Genomic DNA, 26,723 nt, shown 5'->3' with positions numbered 1-26,723 from the left:
CCTTCCCCCTTCCCCCCTGTGCCTTCGTTTCTCATCATATGTACGAGACGGTCCGCGTGTCAAACTATCTTGAACTTAAAATTCTTTCCCTTGGGTTTGTCCCGTGTTCTTCGTCCGAAACTGAAAATAGGCTGTTTTACGGGAACAAATGGGAAAGTTGCCGAAAAAGCTGAGTTTGATTACTATACTAGTTAAGTTAAACTAACTACCGATGTGTGTGTGTGTGTGACTGGGAATCTTGGTATTCCCGTGGTATGTCCGAAGGGGAGGGGGGCATGCACGCGCGCGCACACGGCGTGTGCAACATCTGCACACCCTGTTTTTTTTTATTTGCTTGCAAACCCCCGCCCGATTACAGTTTGAGGGGGGTGGCCCGGTGTGAGCGGGGTGGGAAAGAGACTTAATATAACCATTTCACGCCTGTTTTCTACACTTGCTGTATGCGGTAAGATGGGGGGTGAAGGTGGATCGGCAGGTGGTATGCGAACTTAGGGGTTTTTCTGGGGTGGAGACAGCTGGATGACGTAGGGGGAGTCCCCGCGGGTGCGTTCGTGAGCGGTGGTGGTGCTGGTGGTGCTAAAAGGGGGAGATGACGCAGATGGGGCACGAAGGCGTGCCGCTATAGGCGTCGTTCGTGCATATTGCCTACTCGGGATGGCGTGCAAGGCGCATGGGCTGAGGGATGGTGCTATTAGGATACGGTACGGGTCTCACATACTATGTACAACATGCATCTATATCTTCCTCTGCTCTGCTCATCTTTTGTATCTGGAAGCCTTTCCATTCATCCAGGACACGCGTTGCCAGAGTACCATCACGTTTTATTTGGGAGGAGGAGGGGTAAACCATGCGCCTCCCTTACCGTCGTTGAAGTATTTCGAGCCCTGATCTTACATCAGTATACGTCCACACTGCCCTTCTTCCTAGACCTACGTCGGCGTTGCTGTAGTAATATGAGCCGTCCCTGTTGGAGTAGTGATAAGGGTTCGAGTTCACGTCGTCCGGGCCAGCTTCACGAGTGCACCAGTGGTTTCCCTGAACAACATTGTCAGCACCATGTTGGGTATTCCGAGCGGTCCGGAGACTTGCTTCATTGTTGATGCCGTGGTTGGTCACGTTAGAGCTCGTTCTACCAGAAGAGCCGCAGCCAGAGCTTGATGAAGTCTTCTGCGATGACATGATGAATGGTGGTGTACTTAGTCTTGTCTCTTGAAAGTCACTTTGGAAATATGAGTTGTGGAGCTGGTCTGGAGTAAGCAGAGAGAGATGAGGGGAACGACATGCCTTGGCAGTATAAATACTGTCTTGGTTTGCACAAATACGGCTGCCATGACAGGGTGGCCCTTGCTTTATTCCGCTTCGTGAGATTCGCCTCGTGGATCGCTGCTGCTTCACGAGATTCAGCGAGAGCAGAGGTCAGGTTGCACTCGAGAGGTTGTCGCAAGAAATTGGGAGTGTTGAGTTTTGAGCTACATGTCCAACCGAAGAAGCGACTGGAATAGGCAGAGACTTGCCAGATGGGAATGTCGCAGTTACCGATGTTTGGAGTGGAACACCATCGCAAAATTGTCTATTTCAAGATAGTTATGGGAAACACAAGCTATCTCGACACTCTGAATCTACGCCCAATGAACGACCCTATCGCACTTCCTTTCCCTATTGTCTCCGTTGTTGTATGAATCGGATGGCTTCCCCAGATGGTACACCTGGTGTCTGCAGAAACTGTTAGAGATGCTGGGGCCGTTTTGCATGTGTAATGTGTTGGCTTACAAGGTGTCCTGTCTTATCCTAGTAGCAAGCTCTCCCAGTCAGGGACAGTGACTAGTATTCATCTTTTTCGTCGCTTGCCAGATTGCTTCCGCGACCGTTTTGTATTGAACGTCAAGCTGGTAGATGCGGATGGTAGCATGTCAGTCGTAACAAGTGAGGGCATATTATCGACGTAGAGGTCTTGAATTCGGCCATATTCCTGACGCTCTTCACTTCCACGAATATTCATCAAGATACTGATGGTAATGAGAAATGTCATGAAGAGGACGGTGCTGGTGAAGTTGATCAAGGCAATGACAATCCAGAAACAGATGACGACGAGGAACATCAGGAAGAAAAGGATGCTGCAGACACTAACGCTGATCAAGGCCAGTAGCCAATCGATGATCATTGAGTAGCTATCAGCCATGGCGACTGTGTAATCCGACATGGTTGATAGGAAGGGCTTTGCAACTATGAGAAGAACTGACAAATAGTAGAGAAAATGGAGCTGCAAATTCTTAATGGTGTTGGCTTATTTTTTTTGGTTACGCGAGCTGAAAGAAGTAGAAGTAGTGAAAGTGAATCAACCTCTAGTGTGTGATTGATTCTAGACGCGACGCGTAGGGTTACTATATCGTATACTTTCGTGTCAACAAGATGGATGCGAACACTCTTGCATGAAATTTGGGAAACCACAAAAGCGAACCGGTGTTTTTTCATAATCGTTTGCATTGAAGTCATGTAGTTTCGACCGCAACTACCATGATAGATCAGACCAACTTGGACGGTCCATTTTCCTTCGTAATCCATTACTCGACCGTGAATGTCCATTGCCTCATTGCCCCATTTGTTCAAACTCCGTATAATAGCAAGAGAATATTTTTATTGACCTGTGTGCTATCGCTTGATTATACTGTGCCGGTACCCAAAGCCATCAGCTGTGTCATGTTGCAAATAGCCATATGCGATTCACAGGCTGCGTCGGTGAAGAAAAGCACTTGGTGGCGTCAGTAAATGAGCAGTTGAAGGGATTGATGTTTGGCTTACCTTGATGTTTTCGGACGCTTTTAGGCCTCAGCGATAATTTCCTCGTCAGATCCGATAGCATCAATGTCTGCAGAGTCCTCAGCCTCGTCAGACTCGGACTTGACAACTACATGGAATCAGCATTGCAAGAGTTGCATGGCATGTCTCAACAAGTACTCACCTTCTTCTTCTTTAATAGCTGCCTTGCCACGAGCAGGCTTCTTCTTGGGGGAAGAGTCACCATCGACATCCTGCTTCTTAGAAGCACGCTTGCGAGGCGTTGCCTTAGGAATGGCATCTCCATCTGCTTCGTCGCCCTCGTTCTTAGGAGCAACAGCCTTCTTAGCGCGAGGAGTCTTCTTTGGAGTAGGTGGAACAGTGCCGTCGGCAGCAGGAGTTATCAACTTGACTTTGATCTTGGCCCAGGCGTTGCTGGCAGAGCGCGGGTTGCTCATGCCAGCAAAGGCAGCAAGCTTATCGTAGTCGATCTTTTCATGGGAGTCAGCATGGTGCAGGGACAAGGCAAGCAAAAGGTATGTCTTGAAATAACATCGCAATCACCTACCTCTGGAGGACCAGACTTGAGTGACTGCATAGCCCAACCCAGGAGTTGAAGCTCACGCTCGGTGAACTGGGGAGCAGAGCCATTGGCAGCAGTGGTCTTGTCGGTGTCAGACATGTTGTTGATGTTGAAGCTGAGTGATGTTTTGAAATTGTTCGTGTGAGATGGGAGGAGTGGAGAAGTGCAGAGGTGCAGAGGTGCAGGTGGACAGTATATATGTCTGATGAGTCCCACTAGTGTGGTGATGTCGTTGACAGGCAGTGAAGGTGAGTGCACTGTGGTGCCGTAGGAGGGCTATATTTGCTCACCAACATACAAACTCATCTCTATGCTCACGGTGAGAGGTTCATCAATGCCGCACACAGTTGCTTGTGTGACGATAGGCGCACTGGCATGTAAAGTTTGTAGGCGGAGTGAAAGTGAGATGCCATCGTTTGCATCCGTATTTTTCACGCAAGCAAGGTGGCGGAAGGGATTCACGCATATTTATTGTTGCAAATTACTGCAATTTGTCCCAAAGAAGCGTCGTATAGTGTATTTCAAAACGAATGTCCTAGGCTGCTCATTCTGAATGTTATCGGTGTGGGAAGCAAACCGCCAGCATGCTATTGGATTGTAGAGAAAGTGACAGAGAGGAACTACCCAGGTTTCGCGCGATGATTACTTGTGGCATGGTGTTTAGCGGCACTTTTCTTTCTTGCATAACAGCCTCTGTTTTCTGGTGGATGGTGAAGGGCGCGATTGCCGCGTGGTGAAGTGAATAAATCGCAGTTGCTACCAAAGTTACGGATGATGCTGGAAACATCGAATACAAATACTAATACTCGTTCCAACACTATCCAAATTCGCAAATATCAAAATCGAAGCAGAGGTGAGGTGGTCAACCAGAAGTCGTGACCATGAGCTACCCCGGCGGGGATGCCCATGACTCGCGCGAGCAGCGCCCAATCCAAGCGGCAGAATCGCCGGGGCTCGAGACATACGAGGGTGCTGGCACTCGTCGACAATACTCAAGCAACCCGCCCTTGACCTCGCCCGCCTTCTTCCTGGCCAAGCATAGAAAAATGGCGGATCCCATTGATAGTGCTCTGTAGGCCATTATTTGCTTTGCACGCGCGCCTGATTTGCTCTTCTAGCTAACACAGCTGCAGCGACCTCCTCCGCCGGCTGGACCCCAAGGACGTTAAGCGCAATGTCGACCACATTATCCAGCTCAATCCCTCACTCGAAGAGGACCTGCTCGAGTCGGTCGACATTCCCCTGACTGTCAAGAAGTGCTCAAAGACGAAGCGCGACTTTCTGTGCTGCGACTACAACCGCGACGGTGACAGCTGGCGCAGTCCGTGGAGCAACGAGTTCGAGCCGCCCATTGACGAGGGTGTCACGCCTAGTGATCGTGTCCGTAAGATGGAGGTCAAGGCAAACGAGGCTTTTGACGTCTACAGAGAATTGTGAGTTGCATGCGGGGGGTGGGGACGTGGCCATGGCGGGGTCGTGGTAACTGACGCGGGCAGGTACTTTGAGGGCGGGATATCCAGTGTTTATCTGTGGGATATGGATGATGGCTTCGCTGGCTGTGTGCTGCTGAAAAAGTGTATGCATGCCGCCTTGGATCCGCGTTGCTGAGTAGACACTGACAGACAGACAACAGCCGTCAGCCCCACCCCGAAGAGCTCCGGCAGCTGGGACAGCATCCACGTCTTCGACGCCCAAGATCGCGCCCGAACATCACACTACAAGCTCACATCGACCGTCATCCTCTCCCTCGGCACCGACAGCGAAGCACTCGGTGGACTCGACCTCTCCGGCAACATGGTACGCCAGGTTGAAGCGGACATGGCCGTTGAGGATGACACCTCGCACGTCGCCAACATCGGCAAGATGGTCGAAGACATGGAGCTCAAGATGCGCAATCTGCTGCAAGAGGTCTACTTTGGCAAGGCCAAGGACGTTGTTGGAGACCTACGGAGTCTCCAGTCGCTCAGCCAGGCCAACAAGGACCGCGCCACCCAGAGGGAGATGATTAACAGCATGGGCAGGTAGGCATGGGAAGGTGTATGGTGACGACAAGGTGGACAGGTGCTACATGTCATAGATGGAATTGAATGAATACCAGCTTGAGGGGAACATGAGGGGTCGAGTCCTGTGACCCAGATGAAAAGTCTCTCCAAACGTTGTTCTGCTTCTCTTCACTTTACTTGTGAGCAAGTGTTGACCGTTATTTGCATTGGTCCGCGGACATCCAGTCTGATTTAGAACCGACCGGTGAAGTTTTCTCGGACGCTGGCGAAAGATTAAAGACGTGAGTATTCCCGAGTCAATAGCCGACTACATCGTGACATTCAGCTGAACGTACGATATGTGCAGTTCGACCTGAGCGGCCGCATCTTTGGGCCTCGCTAATCTCTCGCTGTGGCCACTCCGAGAATCCTCCGCTGCGCCGCAATGCCACACCAACGCCAATATATTACAAGTCACTGGTTCCAATATTCCAAGACATGTACAGTGAACTAAACAAAGCCACCGGCAGCGTGCTGCATGCGAGGCTCCATCTAGACACTGGCGGTCATTGGACTATCACTCCACAAAGTACTCAGTACACCACCACACTTCACTAGGACGTACAGCAAACAACTAAGCGAAAGCTGTTCTAGACACCATGTACCTTCCTCTTACAGGAGATCCAATAGTAGCTACCATCCTTCGGTAACACCAACGCATCTCATGGTACGCAAACCGGTCACCGGCCCGTTCGGAAGCATCATCCATGAGGTCGAAATGGGCAAGGGATAGATCAGGTAACCATGCTCGAAACTATATATTTGAATGGAATATAGTCATCTAGCCTCAAAAAAGTATCTCAAGATGGTGTTTCTAAACGGTACCTTGCTCTTAGGGCTCATATCTTGTTGTCTGGCGGTACCCCACCGCAACGTCGGCAGAGCCACTACATCCCTCATCCCAACTTCCTCGCTGTCCGCACCAACTGGAACACCAACAAAAGCCCCCAAAATCGATCAAAAGAGATACTCCAATCATGTCAATGACTTCTACAAGCTCTACGGCTGGCTCAAGCCAGGCACTTCAGTGCCAGACAGTGATCTTCCGGAGGCCATTCGTAAGATTCAGGCAAAGCTAAAGGAGCCCGTGACTGGGGAATTTAGTGAAAAGATGTTGGCTATGATGGAAGGACCTCGCTGTGGAACTGAACAGCAGTATGTTGGTACCGGGACTGGGGAAGGTCAGGAGTCCAAGGAACGATATGCGCTTTGGGGTCCGAAGTGGGCTAAGACGACATTGACTTGGCGCATCGACAGGTATACAAACGATCTGTCGCAGGAGCGACAGCTGAGTACCATAGGGTCAGTATGAAGCCCATCCATAAGTTTTACGGATGCTAACATCTCCCAGCTCGGCCTTTGCTCAATGGATGAACTCTGCCCCGCTCAACATTGTCCAAGCAGCTTCAAATGTAAAGGCCGACATAAATATTCGTTTCCTGCCCATCAACAGCAACAGAACTGTTGCTGTCACAATGATAGACTCAGATGGTGTATATTTTACTCCGGGTAAAATCAACATCACTTTCAATGACAACGAACAGTGGACAGACGACATTCTCTTCTCCACTACAGCTGTACACGAAATAGGCCATGCCCTCGGACTAAGCCACAGCACCGTCCCATCAGCCATCATGTTCGCCTACTATGACGGTCTTATGCACCCAATCCATCCCGACGACAAGATGGGCATCCACAGCATCTACGGCTGGAAAACGCCCAAATGGAAGCTTATAGACTCTGGCTCAAAAATCAGCAGCATAATCCAAGTCACTTCCAGCTCCAGCACGCCCGCTCCCAACGACGGCCTATACCAGATGCGTCCGACAGGCCAGATCCTCCGCTACATCAACAACGCCTGGATAACCATCGACAACTACAAAGAAACCGCCCAAATCACAGGCGCAAACGGCCTCCTCTACCAACGCCACTACGACGGCGGAACCTTTCGCTGGACTGGCACACCATCGAACTGGCAATCCATCAGCCCCACCGACACATCCATCCTCGACATCCACGCCGCCTCGGACCAACTCTACGCCCGACGCAAAGACGGCTCCGTAGTCCGCCTCTCGGGCTCCACTTGGCTCACAATCGACCAATCCTCACCGGGCTCCCGTCAAATCGCCGTCTCCGACGACAAAACCCTCTGGAACCTGCTATCAAACGGTGACCTAGTACGCTCGCGCTGGCCCTACACCTCCGCCGCCATCCTCGATCGCAACGCCGCAAACACGGGGATCGCGGTTGGCGGCAACGAGTTCTTCAAAGTCCAGAGCGATGGTGCGGTGGTGTGGCTTGATACCAAGGGCCCTTACTGGAGCGTTATTGAGCAGAAGGCGAGTGTGGGGATTCATGCCGTGGGCGAGTTGTTGTATAGTCGTCATGCGGATGGGACACTTTGGCGGTGGACGGGAATCCCGGGGGTGTGGGAGGGGATTGATGAGAGGGGTGGGGTTGAGGATGTTACGGGGGATCGGGCGGGAGGGGTTTGGGGGGTGCTGGGGGGGAGTGAGGTGTGGATGCATGTTTCGTGATGGGGGAGGTGTGGGTATGAGTTATGAGGTTGTGAAATTACTGTGTGAAATCATGAATTTATGAAGAGGTATGTTTGTTTTGAGGAATACGGAGTTCTGGGCAGGGTTGATAGTATATATATATCCTGTACATACTTTTAGAGTCTTGTTTTTTCGGGAAAAGGTGAGGACACTTTCTCCGATATCTCTATGGATTCTTGTGAGATCGTCTTTAGTATCGTGCTAATAGGATTTAAGAGCATAAGCCCCTGATACTGACTTAGATTTTCTTTAGTTTTGGGTGGATCAATGGATATGGGAAGTAACTCGGTCAGTTTAAAGGCGGAGGGGTATTTTCTTCTTCTTTCCTTGAGACACTTGACCAACGAGTTTTAAGCATAGTTACTATATAAGACTTTTCCCATCTTGGAGATATGTCGCTAGAAAGATTGGTTTCTTAGGTTGGCATCAACTGCGCCAGCAGCTTACCTTGCTGTAGCTAATAAGCGGATTATATTGGAGATTGAGCGCTTACATGTGCGTGACATTGAGTTGAACTAGTGAGTTTATATCTCAAATACTAGGACCATTCCTTGTTTCTTGTATGCCCTTGGTATCCTCGAGGCCCTGAAAAGCATACAAAGTGATGAATCAAAGCTATAAGCAGTGTAGGCGGAGGATTAAGTTACAATAAGTAACCCCAATCTGTTACTTGTCAGTAGTACGCTTTGCAGGAGTTCCTCTCCTATTGCCATATGCACGAAAACCAAAGAATAAGGTAGTTGAATCCAGAACTCGGAAAACACTTTCAATAACAAGACTCAATGGTTTGTTGCAAATGATTGGTTCGTATTTATTGCGCTATGCGCTCAGGCCCCCGGAGATACAGATTAGGTTTAACTCCGAGCTAACTCCCCCAAGCCTGGCTGCACCTCGAACGCGACACATGATTCCACTGTACTTCCCACTCCGCTTTTCTTGGCCCTCTTATCAATCAGAGACCCTTGGATCCCATGTTCAAATACTCGGCTTACCTGCAACTATGGTAACCTTGACTATACCAGCCTCGGTTGCGAAGCGAAAGCAAGCATGCACCAGCTGTCGACAGCGGAAGAAGAAATGCGACGTACGTGTAATGATGTACTGATTTGAACTCGGTCCCCCTCTCTAACAGTGGTATGCAATATAGGCCGAGCATCCGAGCTGTTCTTTGTGTAGAAAACTAAATATTAGATGCCAGTACGGGGCACCGTCACACCAAGACAGCAGTTTACTTTCTGCAGCCTACCCAGAGAGTTCTCTTAGTCCAGACCCAGTTGCTTTACCTTCTGGTTTTGATATGGAGCCGCCTGGTCTGCTGCCGTCCATGCAACTCACAGGCACAATCCTCGATCTTCCATCCTCCGCCCCTTTAGCATATGCAGATCCACTAGTGTGCTTCCCAATACCTGAATCCACGGACATTCAAACCGATGATATGTTTAGTTTCCAGGCGCTTGATAGCTTCCAGCCGCCTTCACACGATATCATCATCCAGCTTACCAAACTCTTCTTCGAACATCTTTACCCTATGTTTCCCTGCTTTCACAAGAAGAGCTTCCTGTCTAGTGTGGAAAGCGGCAAGCTACAGGATGAATCACCAACCTTGGTTTACGCAATCTGCTGTATAGCAGCCAGATTCCATCCTGACAATGCGATAAAAAAGCGTTCCAAAGACTGGTACGAGCAAGCAAAGTTCTCCTATAACCTCACCTGCCAAAAGCCCGAACCAACTCTACGCACCACCCAGTCTGTAATACTCCTTATGTTCCATGCCTGGACTGCATGCGACTTTTCTTCCAGCTGGTTGTTCCTAGGAAAAGCATGGCGACAGGCTGTTGTTCTTGGTCTGAATGTAGAGGCGGATCATCTGAAAACACGTCGGCCCAATATGCATGAAGAGAGGACGTCAGTCGCTAAAGAAGAGCTTCGGCGAGCTTTATGGCTGCTTTTCATGTTGGATCGAATAAACTCTTGGGCGACGGGCTGGCAGACCGCTATACCCGAGACGCAGTTCAAAGTCGACTTGTTGAAACCTGAATCGGTCTTTCAAGCCATGGATCCAGAATCGGATACGCTTCATCATTCCAATACGCCATTTACGCGGAACCTTTCTGATCTGATATGTTCATCGTCGTCCGCAAAAGAGCCTCTCAATGTGCTACACTACCTAGCAATTGCGCATGTCCTGCTCGGCCGAGTATCTGAGTTGATACATTCCCTACACAGCGCGCCCGACTCCCCCGAGTATGCAGAAGAATGCGCCAAGCTGGACAGCCTGATTATTAAATTCCGACTCAGCCTGCCCCGTCGAGCGAGTTCAGTACTAACAGCACCGCCAGCAGATCGTCAGCAGGTGGTATGGCTGCTAATTACCTTGAATGCTATGACTTTGATACTGCATTATAGCTGTGAGGCACAGGTTTCGATTTCGAGTCCATCTTCCCCGTTCAGCCTTGCTGTCATTGCGGCTCGGAACGTCGCACAGGTAGTCAAAGATGCATCGCGCATTTCGGTTGATCTACTACTCTCCCCGTATATAGGGTCATCTTTGTACGTTTCGGCATGCGTGCTTGTTATTCAGTGGCGCCAAAGCGGCGATCAAAGTGTCAAAGACGAAATCGACCTGATTACTTTAGTATTCGAGCACATGCATGAAGACGAGAGCTTTCTCGGCCGAAAGCTTAAATCTGCGGTCGAAAACGACATGAAGAAGAGTCAAGAGGAACTACGAAACTTACAAAAGCGAGGTTTCAGAGGCCTGGTGGCAGACTGTAAAGTATCAGATCGTGTCAGGCAGGAAGTACAATACAGGGGACTGGAAATCAGCATAGATTAAGTTGTTCTATGTCTTACATGTCACTAGTTACAGCAAAGGAAATCATGACGTGGAACCAACAAGATAACGCCCACCATCGCTGTTTACCTCCGCCCCATTGGCGAACCTATCCTTCATGATCCATCCGTAGGCCTCAGCAATATCTTCTGGTCGACCAATCTCCCCCGGCAGACTTAAACCCTTCTTCATCTTCTCAATCGCCTCGGCTGGAAGCCCATCCATAATTTTCTGAAGCATCTCCGTATGTATGGCACCAGGGTTTACGAGGTTGACGCGAATCGGAACCATGTCTACCGCAAGACCTCGTGTTAGGCCCTCGAGGGAACCACCCACGGCTGCCATCACAGCCCAATCTTGCATTGGGCGTTTCGTGTTTGAGCCGGCGGTCAGGGTGATGGAGCTGTTGGAGGATTTGGGCATGTAGTCGCCGTTGACAATGAGTTTCGCCAGGGCGCATGGAGCAAGAAAGCGGACGGTAAAAGCATCGAGCACAGTACTGATGTCTAGTTCGGCAGTCTTGGCTATACGAAGAGAGTCTCCGGATGTGAAAGCAATATGGTCGATTTTCTTGCTCCCATTTTCCGTTGCTTTGTCTAGTACTGCGCCAATGTTCCTTTCGAGGTTCGCCTTGTCGGTCAGGTCGGCGGCAAAGCCTGCTACGTTGGTAGCGGGCATGTTCGGATACAGAGACCGCAGATGATCGACTTTGGTGTCGACCTTGGGCTGGCTGGAGCCTGAAATGGTGACTTTAGCGCCGTAGGAGAGGGCCATGCTAGCAATGGCAAAGCCGATGCCTGATGTTCCTCCGAAGACGAGGACGTGCGCGTTTGCAAGGCGGTTTTGGTGGGCCATTTTAGAGATGTTTTGATGAAGAGTGGTATGGAGATTGATTATGGAGTGTAAAGAACGTTGTGATGATGTCTACATAGAACATATCTACATTCATGGCTCCTTATAACTCTATTCCCTTTGCCAAGTTCACTGAGCACAGTTATCATACTGAGTATAGTGAAGCCGACAATTGATCCACGCCGGCCTTGCCGAGCCCGCTTGTCCGCTCTTCTCCGATAACTGCGAGCTCGATTATGTTATACAACATATTGAGGCGTTGATGCGTGGTTGTGGAATGCTCCCGAATGCGGGCAGGCGGGCAGGCGGGCAGGCGGGCAGGCGGGCAGGCGGCGACGCTACTGCACGAGCGGTACAGCTGGGCGTTTAGACCACATGTGCACCGCTCCGGGTAGGGGAGTGACCGCACCTCTCAAGTATTATCTTTAGACCCTAGCAAATACTGCTACGGCGAATAAATGCGAAGACAATATCGTCTTATTTTCCAAAATCTCATATTCCGAGCACAATCATCTCTCTTAATGCACACTTTGCTGCAACATTTCTGAATAAGGGAGACTTTGTGGTAACATGGGCATTTCTCTAGATACACACTTGACTGGAATGTTCCTGGACAAAGAAGAATTTGAGGCAACGCAGGTGCTTGATATCTCAGGCCTCCAATTACCTAGGCAGCCCAATATCCAGGCCGCCGCCACATAGCCAAGCTGAGGTAGGACCATCGATGGAGCTCCGCCTACTGTGGTTGCCGGTGAAAGTTTTGTATGCGAAGAGGCTAAAAATAATGGCTGAGGCCGTGGCAGATACCGCCGTCTTTCAGCCCCAAAAGAACATACAGGGGGTCTCAATCAGGTGCAACAGGTGGAATTTGCAGTCAGCTCAGAGTGAACTTGTTCTAGGTTATTAGTGTCTAACCATTAAAAGCAACCAGGCTTTTCCAATACTGTCTCTCTCATATCATGCTTACCCGAGCTGAGTGTCTATGAATCGGTTCAAAAACACCCGACCAGAATATTTGATAGCGTATAGTTTAGTAGTAGAAAATCGCATGAATTCGTAGTGAAAACGTAGTAGTAGAGCCTTTGAGTAGCTATCGAATGATATGGTGTAGGAAGGCCGTTTTTGGTATAGAGAACTGATTAATTCGGCACCTAGTACCTTGATTTGGCCCCCGATGTGTTCCTTGGGAGGTGAAAACAGGCAGCAGGTGATTTCAATCATGGCGCTCAATTCATTGTCACCTTCCAATGAGCCGAAGGTAGGTCAATTTCAGCACAGTTGATTAGGCCAGCTGATGTCTTAGCCACGTAAAAGCTAGATTGTGATTGTGGTGGCGAATCAACCAACACAAACCCACATGGCGAATTCCTTCTTCTCCTCCCTCTCTCCACTCTCAAACAACACAAAAGCTCTCGTTTCACAAGCCGCTGCGAACGGCCCGTCTGCATCACTTCCACAAAACGTGCCCGCTGAAGTCGCCCGGGGTTATGCAGCCCAGTTTGCCGCTCTTAACAAGAAGATGGTATCCACGGATGCCGCTATGATGGAGATAACCTGGGTGGATGGAAGCGTAGAATCCATCCTACAGCACCCCTTCTCACGCGGACAGGTTATAGCGCCATCGTCGAGTGCATTCGATTACCCCATCGCCGACCCCGGTGTCTACCGAAACAACATCGACAGAGCAATTATGCATGAGAGCGTCTCTTTTACCCGAAAGATCATGGCTACAGCGAGCATGGGCGGACTCAAGCCAACTGAAGCCGTTCCCGGTGCATCTGCCGATGTCGACGCTTGGATCCGCAGTACCACAATATGCATCTACCACCCCGCGGGCACAGCCAAGATTGGACCCAGGGAGGACGGCGGCGTTATTGATGAGAATCTCAAGGTCTATGGTGTTCAGGGCTTGAGGGTTGTGGACGCAAGCGTCATGCCTATGGTGCCGGCTGCCCACATCATGGCTACCGTCTATGCTGTAGCTGAAAGGGCTGCTGATATAATCAAGGGCGGCAAGTAGACGAGAGGTGTTCAAGGTACTCTGGATCGAGGTCCTTGGAAGGCCAACACCCTCGGGCCACAGTCACATATGTTGGAGTATATATAGTCCCCATCTGAACCTTGGGTCACTCTTTAAGTATTTATCTCAATTCACTTTCACTAATGTATTTCGTGCCTTATCTGTAGAAGGTTTTACACTTTGAAGAATCCCGAAATAACCTTGCGTAGCAGGTTACATGACGTCGGCAGTTGAGTTTACCAGCAGTTGAACTTACAGACAACCACTACAGCCAGCTAGCCAATCAGCAACTAGCGTCTATCACAGCAATACTCAACACCAACGATGCTACAATGGCCGATTTGAGCCTAGCAATATGGGGAAAAGTCCATCACACTTCTCCGGATGCTGATATGAAGACGACTTTGGTAGGCGAAAGAGAAAGTCATTCAAGAAAAACCAACAATAATAAACATTTTGATATACACGTCTCCTAGAGAGACCACTTCACTACAGTTCTCCAAACACATAAATTAAAGCTCGTTGTGCTCAGGCGCATCATCCTCAACCTCCTCAACTTGAATTTTAACCTGCTCGTGGACTTCCTCCTTAACCTTCTTAGGCTTTGGCTTCTCACCCGGTACCAGGAGCGAGTCCGACAGCTTCTCCTTCTTGCCCTCTCCCATGCGAATAGCATCTACCCATTGCTCGACCTCCTGAAGTCCAAAGGAGGTACCAGAGTACTTCTTGTACCACGCGCGCTTGCCGTTAGTGGCAATGAGGTGGACCTGATCTGCGCTTCCGAGACTCAGCTCCGCAATCAAGGTAGCGGCTAGAGGATTGGTCGAGGCAACGCTGACAAAGGGGAAGAGATGGCTTCCGGCGACATCGTATTTCTTGTGAATAGAAGCGAGTGAAGCGACAGCGGTAGTGGCGGTTTCCGAGGTTTCATCCTTGGGCAAAAGTGCCAGGATACATGTTTTGCTTTGGTCGGTCAAGCACAGGGATTGGAGCTCGGCGGATTCAACGATCAAGGGAATCGTTGGCTTGAGTTCTTCCTCGGGAAGAACAACTGGGTTTGGAGTGTCCTCGTCCTTGATGTTTGGATCGGGCGATTCCGTAGATTGCTCCACGGTCTCTTCTGTCGCTGATGTGGCAGCCGAAGAAGCTTCAGCATCCTTGTGCGCAGCCGAAGCCTTGGAGAATTTGCTCGAGGCCTTGGAATCCTTCTTGCTATCCTTTTTGCCTTTTGCCTTCTTCTCTTTGGGAGGCGGGCAATCGGGGTTTGGCGGGGCGACTTGAGACAGGAACTTGACCATGGCCGCCTTGTCGGCCTTGCCCTCATGTTTGATAGGCGTGTCTGAGCCGGCGGGAATGAGAATGAGTGTGGGATACTCGGTGATGCCGTACTTTTCAACAGCTGCCTTCTCCGTCTTCTTAATCTGAGCAACTGAGACGATGCCAGCAAAGTCAATTGCTAGTGCCCTGAGTGTGGCGCTGACAACTCCCTTTTCGCTGAACAGAATAGCCTTGGCATTGTCCTTGTTCTCCTGTAGCCATTCGTCCAGGTTCTTGTCATTTACCCTCTTGACTTGATTGGGGACCTTGTCCTTGACAGTCTCGACGATGCCCTTGGCCGATCGAGGTCCCTGGTAGTCCTCGACTGTTGGCTTGCCGTATTTCTTGCTGGGACGGACAATCTTGAGAGTAGGGAAGCCCTGGACACCCATGTTTCCGCAGAAAGGCTTATTCATCTCTTCATCGCAGTTGACGGCGGCGACCTTGGCGATTCCTTGAAGCGACTTGGCCGCTGTTTCGTAGGCAGGCTTGAGGTTCTTGCAGTGGCCACACCATGGCGCGTAGAATCTGGAGATGTAAGAATGCGAAACTTGGTCAAGATGATTGTAGCTTACTCGACAATCTAACATTTTATTAGTCTGCGATTTTCAAACCAAGGAGTGTACACTTACAGAGGTGTAGTTTGACTTTGCAATGACTCGGTCGTAGTCCATGCCGTTAATCGAGACGACGGCGCTGTTCTTGGAGTACATGCTCTCTGCGCGCGCATTGAGAGCCAGAGCAGCCGTAGCGGCGAACAGGGTCGATGTGCGCACCATGATTGAGGTGGTAGTGTGTAAAGTAAAGTGGAGAACAGCAGGAGAGAAGAAGAGGAGCTGCTGCAGGGCTTATAGGTGTTCACCAGGCCTTGATGCCAGGTTGGCCTTTTCTTTTCATTTGCAGCAGCATTGCCCGTGTGTCTACCTGGCCAGAGCTGCGATGCGGGGAGACAGGGATGCTGCTACACACTAGCGCCTATGACCGCATCCTCCGCGCGCCGAGGGCAGCCTAATATCCATGTACTATATTCACCCCCTCCAAAACACCCACGTCCTGCACGCAACACCATCGCATATCCACAGCCATGGCCAGTGTCACTCCAGCCAAGCTCAAGAAGCTGCAGCTCGCTGAGCCGGCCAAGCGCGCCGCCCAGCTCGAGCGCGTCAAGCCTATCATGACCTACTGGCGTGAGTACCACCATATGTTTCTACCCAGCGCGCATGCTAATTACCATGATTAGTGAGGTTCTACATGGTTCAGAAAATAATCGCCGGTGGTCTGCACTCGGCCGACCCAGAGTGTACTGCCTACACGACCGATCTCATGGAGAAACTCGAACAGGCAAAGGCCGAGAACCCTGGCGAGGAGGCCTTGGTCGACGACACCGTCGCAAGCGCTTACTGCGAGCAGTTTGCCCTCCAGACGCTGGCCAAAGCGGAGCGCGAGATGGCTGAGAACAGAGTCAATGGGTTCGTCTCTCGCGCATGGGATCATGAGTGCCCAAGCTAACTATCTTGGACAGACAAACAGTTGATACTCTGCGCGCAGCCTCCACATTCCTCGAGATGATGTCCGTCTGGAAAAATAACGACGCTGAAATCGCCGCAAAGACAAAGTACGCCAAGTACCACGCCCTACGCATCCTCAAAGCTATCAAGGCTGGTGAAGATCCCAATGCCACGAACCCCGTGCAAGAAACCCAACGAGCTGCATCGCCGCCTGCTTTAGATCCAGAAGACCCAGAGGTACAGCGTATAAACCAGGGCGCTCCACCGCAAAGCCCGTACCAGTCCTACGTTGAGTCGGCCCCAGATACCTCGCAACCATCGCCCAACTTCTCCGCTGCTCCAGTGTCGCCTCCTGCTCCCGATCTCCCTTCTGCGCCCATCGGATACACACAGCCCTCGCATGGCGACGTATCTCCTATGTCACAGCCCGCCCAGTCACGGCAGGGCTCTGTCACTTCTATAGGCGGGGGGTATTTCCCAAAGACAGATCCTCCTACCTTCACGGGAGAGTCGGCGCCACCCGGTCTACCAACAGCACCAATGGATCGCGATCCCTTGACATCTTCTCTGCCTACCAGTCCCCAAGTACCGCAAGCGCCTGGTGCATCGGATCCTGCGAGCTTCTACCAAAATCCTGCATCAACACCAGCCGCTCCGCCTGTCCAGAATACCTACCAACCTCCTCCGCAAAATCAATACGCACCACCACAGACAAGCGCTTTCCCGCCTCAACAACAATACACACCAACGCCGCTCCAGAACCCGTATGCTCAACCCACACCGCCAACCCAACCTCCACAGCACTATTCCAATGGGCCTTTCAAGAATGACGAAGACTCGATTGCGCTGGCCCAAAAGCACGCCAAGTGGGCAATCTCGGCACTAAATTTCGAAGACGCTGACACCGCGGTAAAGGAACTACGGATCGCTCTCAAGGCTTTGGGTGCATAAAGTTCGGATTGGTTACTTTGTGTGACGTGAAAGATTTCCACATATTGCATTTATGAAAGTCATGATATTTGCCGGTTTGCTGTATACCCATGTTTGTGGACGTGTTGGAGGAGGATCAAGGTCTCTGATGTAACTTGAAGGTAGATGCAGACAACAAAAGGAATTAAAAACGATGCTCTTGTCCGCCAGACATTGGCGCGCAGTTTGCCTCACGTGGCCATGTTTACGTTTCAAAAGGACCAGTTCAGGCGTGACATTAGAACATAGGTACGATATACTTGCAGGAAAATAGCGAGACTCATGAATCAGTCCCCACTGCTTCCGCCCTAGCAGATGCCAAGACACGAGTGCACGTGCCCTTTAGGCCAGAGCTTAAGAAATCCAGCCGAAGCTCATCTTCACTCCTCATCGACCTTCACAGCACAAGGCCGAGCTGCATGTAGTCATGCTTCTGGGAAAGCCTCGCACAAGCTGTAACTCATGATACAGCGGCGACAATGGCGCCCATCACACCTTTCAATGCGGCGGATATAACTGAAAAAGCGCGGCGAGAGCTGCTTCTTCTGCTCGAAGGTGTAAGGTAATATCAGCGCCGCAACGTGCTGCCTCATCTAACACATGCAACCAGATACGAGGAAAGAAGAACCTCGTGCTTGAGAAGACGCTTGCCGGCCCGCTGAATCTCCTTGTCAAGTTCTCGACGCTACAAGAATATGGCGTTGACAAGCCCTTTTTCCTTGAGAACGACAACGTCGACTCCTCACAGCGCAACATTGTCTTCCTCGTTAGAGGCGAAAAGGCAAAGACTGTGATGGCTGTTGCTGGTAAGTGAAGCTTCTCGGCTTCCTTGCTTCACTCCTCGCATGCTGCACAGCATGTTTTGGGTCAAAAAGTAGGCTAGGCAGATTTTTACCTACTCTGTCTGGCCAGTCTTGATCCCTAGAATAAACAAAGCGCTTTTATTGGATTGCCTATCATCTATATAGGATCAGTCTATTGTACGGTGCTAACATCCTAGATAGATCAGATAAAACGTATTCGACGCGACAGCGAAATTGAACATGAATTCTCCATCTTCTGGGTTCCCCGCCGCACTTTGACGTCCGATCAACTACTTGAAGAAGCAGGTGTTCTGGGTGAAGCTAGTGTGAGCGAGTGGCCATTGTTTTTCGTGCCTCTTGCAGATGATGTCTTGTCGCTTGAGCTGGAAGATGCCGTGTCGGATCTGTATCTTGTATGTTGCATCACATCGCCGCTAAATCTGAAGCTGACCATCTAAAGCGAAAAGACCCGACGGCCATATATTTGTCGGCCAAGGCGCTGATGCTCCAGCAGCAAAAGTATGGACTCTTTCCACGAATCATTGGTAAAGGTGACAATGGAAAGCGCCTTGCGGACCTGCTCATTCGTATGCGCACCGAGGTTGCTGCGAGCGAGACGTCTGGTAGCGGAGGACCGTCGTTTTTGGGATTGACACCTAGCTCCAACATAGACAGCCTCATCATTATTGATCGAGAAGTTGACTTTCCTACCGTGCTACTGACTCAGCTCACCTATGAGGGCCTTATTGATGAGGTATTCAACATCTCTGCCAACCAAACGGAGGTTGATTCTTCGGTCATTGGCGGCGTAACGCCTCAACAAGGTCAGACGGGCTCGGCATCTACCAGCATGAAGCGCAAGGTCATGATTGATGCAAAGGACACATTGTACGCAGATCTTGGTGATGCCAACTTTGCTATCGTAGGCAATCTCCTCAATCAGGCGGCTCGGCGGCTCCAGAGTAGCACTGGACGCGACCAGCTTGCCACGAAGACCACTTCAGAGTTGCGGGACTTTGTCGCAAAGCTTCCCGGTTACCAGGCCGAGCAGGCCAGTCTAAAACTACATACCAGTCTTGCAGAGGAGATCATCAAGTTTACGCGTACCGACATTTTTACACGAAGTCTGGAAGTGCAGCAAAACATCATGTCTGGCGCAGACCCTACAACACAGCACGATACCATTACCGAACTGATCAACCGCGACGTACCTTTGCCTGCCATTCTGCGTCTACTATGCTTGGAGAGTACAACAAACGCGGGTATCCGTCCGAAGGATCTCGAAAACTTCAAACGTGCCATTATTCAGGCCTACGGTCCGCAGCACATGCTCACCCTCGCTTCTCTCGAGAAGATGGGTCTGCTTGCCCCACGAGGAGGCGTGAGTCTCGGCGGCGTAGGTGCACCAGCAAAACCAGGCAGTGTAACCAACTACACGCCCTTGAGAAAGAGTCTGAAAATCTGGGACGACGATGTCAATGAGGCAAATCCAAACGACATATCGTACACTTTCTCGGGTTACGCACCCCTAAGTGCCCGTCTGATCCAATCAATCATCCAAAAACACACTTTGGCAAATGCCATCAAGCCTTCCACCGATCCTCGGGCGTCGGCTCAAGCAAACCCCCTCGCGCAGGGTCTCCGTATCTTTGATGATGCGACGAAATACATACGCGGCGCCACATTTGATGAGGCGCAAAAGGGAGAGGAAAAAGCTGTGAAAGCGAGGCAGTTGCTCAATGGCAGCCAAGCCGAGAAAAACAAGACCGTAGCCGTATTCTTCCTCGGTGGTGTCACGAGAGCGGAAATTGCGGCTTTGAGGTTCATTGGCAATAAATTGAAGGAGTCTGGAGGTGAGGGCAGGGGCAGTCGGATTGTCGTTTGTGCGACGAATATCATTCGGGGCGAGGAGTTGGTGGGGAGTGCGGTTGAGAAGAGGAGGTTTAAGGCGTGAGCGGTGGGTTTTAGGGGGGCTTGATGGGTCATGTTTAAGGGAGAAAGGGAGAAGTAAGGGTAATTGGTAGAATGAAAGAGTCGTAATATGAGATCAATTATGGGGTTTGATGATGCATGTACATGTGTTCCTGTGCACTTTAGCATACTCGTATGACTTGCCAAGACACTTGCGTCAGTATGAAGATAGGGAATGAGGTCAAGTTGTGGAAGTGTCTTGCTAACCTATACAAGACAAGTAAGAGGATACGGGTGACAAAAGTACTCAAGTAAACATGAAAGACGATTGTCAAGATAAGAGTGGATAAGTCGTCAACGCCACATTGCTTTCTTCATCATTCCCTTCTAGACCTACACCTACTACGGCTATTCATGCCTGGAAACAAGGGACCATATGCATTTTCTGCCCATCTCTCCTCCCCACAACTCCCGCTTTCTCTCGACCTCCTCATTACACACCCTCTTCGCGCCCTGAGGCATACACATTAACTACATCAACGGAAGCTCTTCTTCTCCTCGGGGCGAGACACACCACCTTTCTTTTCGCAAATTCAATCAAAGAAAAAAAGAGAGAACAAGATGGTGGGAGAGAAAAAAAAAGCCAACGTAAAAAAAAAGAGTTTGGTAGGGCTGCGAGGGCATAAAAAGGGCGCGCTAGCCACGTGGTATCAAGCACACTATACGAATGGAAAAGAAGAAGAAAAAGAGAGAGAGAGAGCATGTCGAAAGCAATCTAAACAGCTCTAGTAAGGACATGAAATCCGAGAAAATATGAAAAATTCCCCATGGACAAAGAGAGGGGCACCATGTGCGCACATGCAACCAACCATGCAAGAGAAGGCGCTTTGCCATATTCCAATAATCCACCACAAAGTAAATTATCGCTTCGTCGTCTGATCCGAAACGTAACGATGTCTTTCGCACAAAATGAACAGTGTGCCCAATAGCTTTTGCCTGATAATCCCAGACAACGTAACATGGATAACACTCGTCTCCGCTTGGACAAGATTCCGAGGCTAGAAGGAGTGGCGAGAAAGTATCCTGTCCATTGGACACAACTGGGGGTCACCAGACCATTACTGCCACTCTCCAAATGCTCATGTCATTATTTTTGATTACCACTTCATCCGAATTAGAGTTGCAATAGCAGGCTCGACTTAGATGGCAGGTGCTTGTTGTGGTTTGGACAGAGTTCCGAACAATTGTTCTGGCGGTACGCGTCCAACATTTCCCATGCGGTCGGTGTATGATGTCGGGGCAGGGGTGTAGCCCTGTTGCTTCTTACGGTACCACTCGATGATTATGCCAATGACGACAAGCAAGAAGGTAAGGACCAGTGCGATGGCGAGGCCGATAAGGACAATAGCCCAGAGAGCAAGGTGGCTGTCTGTAAATTTGTTAGCAACGTATAGTCTGGGGTATGATAAATAACTTACCTGACTTTAGGAAGAACGAGTTGGGGTTCTCCACAAAGATAGAAGACAAGCTTCCTGGTTCCGTCTGACCATCCTGACCCTTGGTGGCAAGCAGGAAGGGAATGAGCGAAGTACCGTTAAAGAGCACAGCAGATGCAGTTCCAAAGTCGGTAACATTGATGTGGCCCATGAGGAGAAGATCTTGGTCTTGGTCGATGATCTGAGCCGCATCATGATTCTCCGACAGAGAAAGAACTTGGATACCACGGATGTCTGTTGAATCGCCAAACATGGCAGGGTTGGCAGGGATCCACTTGGACCCGTCGAACCGCTGTAGATAGGCAGTGCCATCGCTACCTTGGCCAGCAGCCCAGAATTGGTCGCCATTGCGGTTAGCAATAGTGAGCGCAGTGACTGGACCAGGAAGATCATTGGCACCAGGAATAACGGCATACTGGCTGTTTGTAGAATCAAACGTGAGGATCTTGGTGTGATTGTTGCCCGATGTAAGATTGCCAGCAATCAAAAGTTTGGTGTCACCAATCCAAGTCAAGGACGTGACCTCGCCTTGGATACCGTTTCCTGCTTGGTTCCACTGATTGCGCTCGGTGTTCCACATGCAGACTGCAGCACAGCTCAAGGCTCCAGCGGATTGGAATTGGCCACCGATAAAAATGTCGTTGGACTTTGGTCGTGGGGCAATGGCATTGACGGTGACATTGATGCCCTGAAGTGGCGGCGGCTGAACGGGAGTAAATTCGTTCTTGGTGAGATCGTAGGCGACAACACCAGCAATAGGGTCATTTCTGAGCTGACCACTAACCACACCACCAGCGTACAAGATGTTGTTCAAGACGGCAACAGTGGCAAATGTGGAGTTGGCGTCTAGCTCATCGTTGAAACCAGTGACCTTATCCGAGTCGTTGCCATCGATGATGAGGACATTGGTGATGTTCTGGTTGTCTGCACCGGTTGTGGCAAAATGACCAGCAAGAATAGTCTTGTTCATGCCATTTTGCTTGTAGAAAGTGCCAGTGCGAACACCGGTGGTGTTGAGGTTTTGTCCATCCACGATAGCTCGCTTGCGGAGAGCAGCCTGGCGTTGGGCCTTGATCTTGACAGGGAATGCCTCGAGCTCCAGCTGGTCTCCGCTTTGTAGCTCGGCACTACCGCTCGCAAGGAGAGCACCGGAAGAGACGGATCCACCAAACCAACGAGCACTTCCAGGAACGTCAGCAAATGTCATCAATCTACCCGACATGGCGAGGGAGTAGAATTCCAGGTTATGCAGCCAGTTGCTGCGAGAGGGAACCCAGACTGCGAAATCATTGACACTGGTGGCGGGATTGTCGTCGAAAGCATTGACTTGGCTGAAGAAGCCACTCACAGCAAGGACTTCTTCAGGTGTGTTGTCTGTGATGTTGAGCGAAAAGGGCACGAGATATAGGACAACACCCTCTACGCCAGCGCCGAGAGGCTTCCACTCGTTGTTGGTGTATGCAGCCACACCACGCAGGCCAGGAGCATTGTTGTTTACCGTGTTGGTGAAATTGCCACCAACATAAAGTGTGCTGGCGTTGTGGAACAAAGTCATGACCTGGTTGTTCAACCCACTGGCAGAAAGGGCCGTAGGTCCTGTGGCGCCGTCACGGATGGCAAAGATGTTGTTGCGGTTATCAGTAGTGTTGAAAGATCCACCAACGTAAAGAGTATCGTCACCTCTAGCCACGCTCGTTACCAGAGCCTTCTCCCGAGGACTAAGGCTTGCACCAGCAGCGTTGATGACCGAATCCGAAAAATTGTCTGCATCTACAGTCTGACCTGGCTTGTACTCAAAAAGACCATTCAGATTGCCAGAGGTGGCCTTTAGCAGCGTGAAGCGTACTCTCTGTGCAACAACTGTCACGGGTGCTGGGCCTTGTCCAGCGGCGGGTTGGATAATGACTCGAGGAGGGGCGCCGCTAGTGGCATCAATGAAGCCATTGTAGACTTCGTCGTACTTGTCAAAGTTGTTGGTCTGCCAGAGTTCGGTGCTTTCGGTTTGACCACCGGCCACAGCCGTGACGTTGACGCGACCACGACTGCCACAAGTGCCGTCACCTTGGCATCCAGGCGTGAAGATGGTGACTGAGTAATTGCCGGACTGCTTGACATCAGGAACAAAGGTAACGGTTGCCGCATTGACGTCGATTGGGCTGCCTGTGAGAACGGTGGTAAGGTACTGGGAGTTGCTGTCATGTGAAGGGGAAACCTGCCACGAGCCTGTAGCGGTTGACTCTGACAGCGAACCGGTGGCGCCACAGTTCTTGGGCTCGTTGAACTCGTTGACAGCATACGAATATATGGCTGCAGACATTAGCGAGAGAAGTTAGTAAAGCAAATCGATGCACTCACCATCCTGGAAGAGTTCGATGCCATTCAGTCCAGCGCCAGCTCCATAGTGCTCGGTAATATCGATCCTGAAAGCGTTCATACCAACGACGTTGACAAAAGTAAAGTCCTGGGCAGTGGTGTTGCCCTCGGGCAGGGGGCATCGAAGGTCGCAAAAGGCCTTTTGTCCGGTTCGAGGATCGGTGTAGGTCAGGTTCAAGATGCCGCCAAGAGGAAGAGCGGTAAAGTGGAAAGTCTTGGTGCCACGGCCCTCAAAGTCGGTGTTGTACAACTTCATACTGGTGGGTTCAAAACCAAAACCAAACTCGGCCTTCCAGAAACCATCAGCGCGGTCGGCCATGAGCCAGGTAGAGCCGGAGCCCTGTGTTGTGTAGTCGGCCTTGCAAGCAATGTTCTTGGGGTCTGTGAAGCCGTTGATACCGGAGCTGGTCTGTGCCGAGATGCGTGCATTGGAAATAGGAATCACCTGGGTGTTGTTCTGGCTCGACACAGTCGAGGCATTGCCGCCCAGGCCGTTGAACTCGCCTCCAAATACAATGTTGTTGTTAGAGGCACGGGTGATGGAATGGATGGGGCCGTTGAAGCCGTGGAACGAGAGATCCTCCCAGCCGTCCTTCCAGACCAGGGCGTTTGTCGAGTTAGCACCAGAAAGACTACCGCCGACATAGACGCGTCCGCCTTCTCGGTCGCAGTAGAGGGCATTCACAGACCCACTAAGGCCCTCGAGTGACCGTACGTTGCCGTTTGTGGGATCAAGCAGGGCAATGCCTCCAGGCGTGGGCATGTTGCCGACGCCTGTAAAGTTGCCGGCAAAGACGACTCGTTCAGCGCCATTGACGGGCAGAGTGCACATGGCCTTGATGTCGGCATCGGTAACGTTGATGGTAGCAAAGACGCCATTAGGGTAACGGGAGAGCAGAGCGCCATTGCGACCGGGGTATTGCTGGCTCTGGCCTTGGTACTGGTACAGCGATATGGAATCAAAGTCGCCAGTAAAAGCTATGCGGCCCAAGTCGCCGAGACTAAGCGGAGGGACCGGGACGGGATTGAAGGTGATTGCTGTCGTGGGAGAGGCGAGCAGCAGCGAAAGGACGAGCTTGCCAGCCCCTGTGCGCAGGAGGGCAGCGAATGAATCCCTCATGGCAGCAGTGGGTGGCGCGATGGACGGAAATAATACAGGGCCGTATGCGAGTGACGGAGGATGGGTTTAGCAGAGGGAGGCGGCCCGGTTCGGCATGGACGTGTGGTGGTGGTGGTGATGGTGATGGTGATGGTGATGATTACGGGGTAGTGGTGAAGGTGAAGGTGATGGCGATGATGATGATAGCGATGGTGACGTTGTTTGCAGGCCGGTGGCTGAGGCGACGATGCGGCCGGTCGGTCGTTCTTGCACGCGTGTAGTGTGTGAGGCGTAGGCGGGAAGGAGCAGCCGGCGAGGGTTGCTTGGCGCGCGGTGAAGTAGGGACGTGGATTGGGGGTCCAGGGGGGTGTAGTTGTGTGATATTAGGTGCAGCGAGCTGCTTTGCTGGAATGCTGAAACGAATGACTGAGGTGAGGGGGAGGATGCGCGTGGGATCGAAGGGTGGCCGCCCTCCCGCGCTGCTTTTTCGCAAAGGTACACGGGTGTTGTCAGAGACAGGCGTGAGAGTCAAGGGGGGTGTGTGTGCCTTTCCCTTCGGGAGCGCCAGCAGCGACAAGTCCCGGGTGGGCCGATGGGCGGTGGCCTGATTGGCCAGGCTGCTCCTCGGCTAACGGGGCTGGGCCTAGTTTCCATGTGCCTAACGGCTGACAAGAGCTGGATCCCAAACCATTCACCCCAAACTCCCCTTTCGCCATGGATGCACGACGCAGGGCAAGTGGACAGCGCCCAAAAAAGCTCATCTAAACTGCCGACCTAACCCTCCCGCTAACATGCTTTTTTTTGCTGCGTCGCCGTTGTCTGGTCTGCCCGCGTTCCAGCAGCCCGCCCTGAGCACATGGTCGCGATATACTAGCTGCTGCATGTCCTAATTTACCTTTGACAGTCTGCCGTTCCTGTCGCTGGGCATCATGCCTCCCGCCTGCACCATCAATAGTCTTTGTGCGACAGCTCGATACGCCCTTTGGCTTCTGTCATTGTCGCCCTTTGTGCAATGCCATCCGTCTCTTTCTTTTCTCTCCTGTCATCTGGACTTTAACCTCATGGTGAGCAGCCATGGCCTGTCTCACTGCCTCACCCGAGATCAGGACCGCTTGGCATCGTGCCCCAGGCCCCTACTGCTTTCGCTCGCCTGCAGGGTCACTGCCAGTCGACCCTAATGACCACACCATCACCACCACATTCTCCTGTACCATCCTTGTCACTCCTCCTCAATCTTCTCCCTTTCTTCGTCCTGCATACATTCTTGCTTGCTTCTCCGCTTGGACTCGTAATTCTTACGACGCCTTGTTTCTGCCATGACGCACGCCGGCCACTGATCTCCCTTGTCAACGGCAGACGGCGTGTTTCACATTCCAACGAGGCCGCCGCCCGGTCCCGGCTCTAGCAGATCCCGCCCGCCTTTTCGCCAAAAATACTCGAAGCCTTCTGCACGCCTCCATGACTGATGCAAAAGCGTTGGCTGTGCTATTAGCAGTGGGTCTGCATCTCAATTGCACATGCTGACTCAACCCAGCCACAAGTCCAAGAGTCGAGACGCGATTTATTATACATTAGACTACCACG

The 26,723-nt window shown here is 51.2% G+C and overlaps 11 protein-coding genes across 11 annotated transcripts; 5 read left to right on the top strand and 6 right to left on the bottom strand.

Annotated features, from left to right (window-relative positions):
* Positions 1-821: 821 nt before the first annotated feature.
* COCVIDRAFT_26866 (hypothetical protein) lies at positions 822-1,179 on the bottom strand (the record flags this gene model as incomplete). Its single annotated transcript, XM_014700844.1, has 2 exons — positions 822-884; positions 934-1,179. The coding sequence occupies 2 exons, from the start codon at positions 1,177-1,179 to the stop codon at positions 822-824; spliced, it is 309 nt and encodes a 102-aa protein (XP_014556330.1).
* Positions 1,180-1,843: 664 nt separating this feature from the next.
* On the bottom strand, positions 1,844-2,161 carry COCVIDRAFT_69361 (hypothetical protein; the record flags this gene model as incomplete). The annotated part of the gene is made up of 1 exon (XM_014700843.1): positions 1,844-2,161. A coding segment is annotated over one exon (318 nt), but the record flags the coding sequence as incomplete, so codon positions are not given.
* Positions 2,162-2,915: 754 nt separating this feature from the next.
* On the bottom strand, positions 2,916-3,457 carry COCVIDRAFT_100086 (hypothetical protein; the record flags this gene model as incomplete). Its single annotated transcript, XM_014700842.1, has 2 exons — positions 2,916-3,266; positions 3,344-3,457. The coding sequence occupies 2 exons, from the start codon at positions 3,455-3,457 to the stop codon at positions 2,916-2,918; spliced, it is 465 nt and encodes a 154-aa protein (XP_014556328.1).
* A 782-nt stretch (positions 3,458-4,239) lies between these two features.
* COCVIDRAFT_99963 (hypothetical protein) lies at positions 4,240-5,383 on the top strand (the record flags this gene model as incomplete). Its single annotated transcript, XM_014700841.1, has 4 exons — positions 4,240-4,430; positions 4,492-4,791; positions 4,855-4,934; positions 4,992-5,383. The coding sequence occupies 4 exons, from the start codon at positions 4,240-4,242 to the stop codon at positions 5,381-5,383; spliced, it is 963 nt and encodes a 320-aa protein (XP_014556327.1).
* Positions 5,384-6,770: 1,387 nt separating this feature from the next.
* COCVIDRAFT_100039 (hypothetical protein) lies at positions 6,771-7,937 on the top strand (the record flags this gene model as incomplete). Its single annotated transcript, XM_014700840.1, has 1 exon — positions 6,771-7,937. The coding sequence occupies one exon, from the start codon at positions 6,771-6,773 to the stop codon at positions 7,935-7,937; it is 1,167 nt and encodes a 388-aa protein (XP_014556326.1).
* A 1,549-nt stretch (positions 7,938-9,486) lies between these two features.
* On the top strand, positions 9,487-10,794 carry COCVIDRAFT_100083 (hypothetical protein; the record flags this gene model as incomplete). The annotated part of the gene is made up of 1 exon (XM_014700839.1): positions 9,487-10,794. One exon carries the CDS (start codon positions 9,487-9,489, stop codon positions 10,792-10,794), a length of 1,308 nt encoding a protein of 435 aa, XP_014556325.1.
* A 42-nt stretch (positions 10,795-10,836) lies between these two features.
* On the bottom strand, positions 10,837-11,646 carry COCVIDRAFT_38013 (hypothetical protein; the record flags this gene model as incomplete). The annotated part of the gene is made up of 1 exon (XM_014700838.1): positions 10,837-11,646. One exon carries the CDS (start codon positions 11,644-11,646, stop codon positions 10,837-10,839), a length of 810 nt encoding a protein of 269 aa, XP_014556324.1.
* Positions 11,647-12,862: 1,216 nt separating this feature from the next.
* Positions 12,863-13,663, top strand: COCVIDRAFT_16209 (hypothetical protein; the record flags this gene model as incomplete). The annotated part of the gene is made up of 2 exons (XM_014700808.1): positions 12,863-12,901; positions 12,962-13,663. 2 exons carry the CDS (start codon positions 12,863-12,865, stop codon positions 13,661-13,663), a joined length of 741 nt encoding a protein of 246 aa, XP_014556294.1.
* A 512-nt stretch (positions 13,664-14,175) lies between these two features.
* COCVIDRAFT_26859 (hypothetical protein) lies at positions 14,176-15,759 on the bottom strand (the record flags this gene model as incomplete). Its single annotated transcript, XM_014700837.1, has 3 exons — positions 14,176-15,508; positions 15,556-15,563; positions 15,613-15,759. 3 exons carry the CDS (start codon positions 15,757-15,759, stop codon positions 14,176-14,178), a joined length of 1,488 nt encoding a protein of 495 aa, XP_014556323.1.
* Positions 15,760-16,064: 305 nt separating this feature from the next.
* Positions 16,065-20,214, top strand: COCVIDRAFT_38011 (hypothetical protein; the record flags this gene model as incomplete). The annotated part of the gene is made up of 6 exons (XM_014700836.1): positions 16,065-16,167; positions 16,221-16,449; positions 16,503-17,349; positions 18,068-18,267; positions 18,490-18,673; positions 18,721-20,214. 6 exons carry the CDS (start codon positions 16,065-16,067, stop codon positions 20,212-20,214), a joined length of 3,057 nt encoding a protein of 1,018 aa, XP_014556322.1.
* Positions 20,215-21,370: 1,156 nt separating this feature from the next.
* On the bottom strand, positions 21,371-25,160 carry COCVIDRAFT_99988 (hypothetical protein; the record flags this gene model as incomplete). Its single annotated transcript, XM_014700835.1, has 3 exons — positions 21,371-21,600; positions 21,650-23,974; positions 24,023-25,160. 3 exons carry the CDS (start codon positions 25,158-25,160, stop codon positions 21,371-21,373), a joined length of 3,693 nt encoding a protein of 1,230 aa, XP_014556321.1.
* Between the last annotated feature and the right edge of the window lie 1,563 nt (positions 25,161-26,723).

The sequence above is a fragment of the Bipolaris victoriae genome (genome assembly GCF_000527765.1).
Source record: "Bipolaris victoriae FI3 unplaced genomic scaffold scaffold_45, whole genome shotgun sequence".
Classification (NCBI taxonomy): Eukaryota; Fungi; Ascomycota; class Dothideomycetes; order Pleosporales; family Pleosporaceae; genus Bipolaris; species Bipolaris victoriae.
Note: the sequence above shows the minus strand (reverse complement) of the source record. Positions and strands in the feature narration are given on the sequence as shown.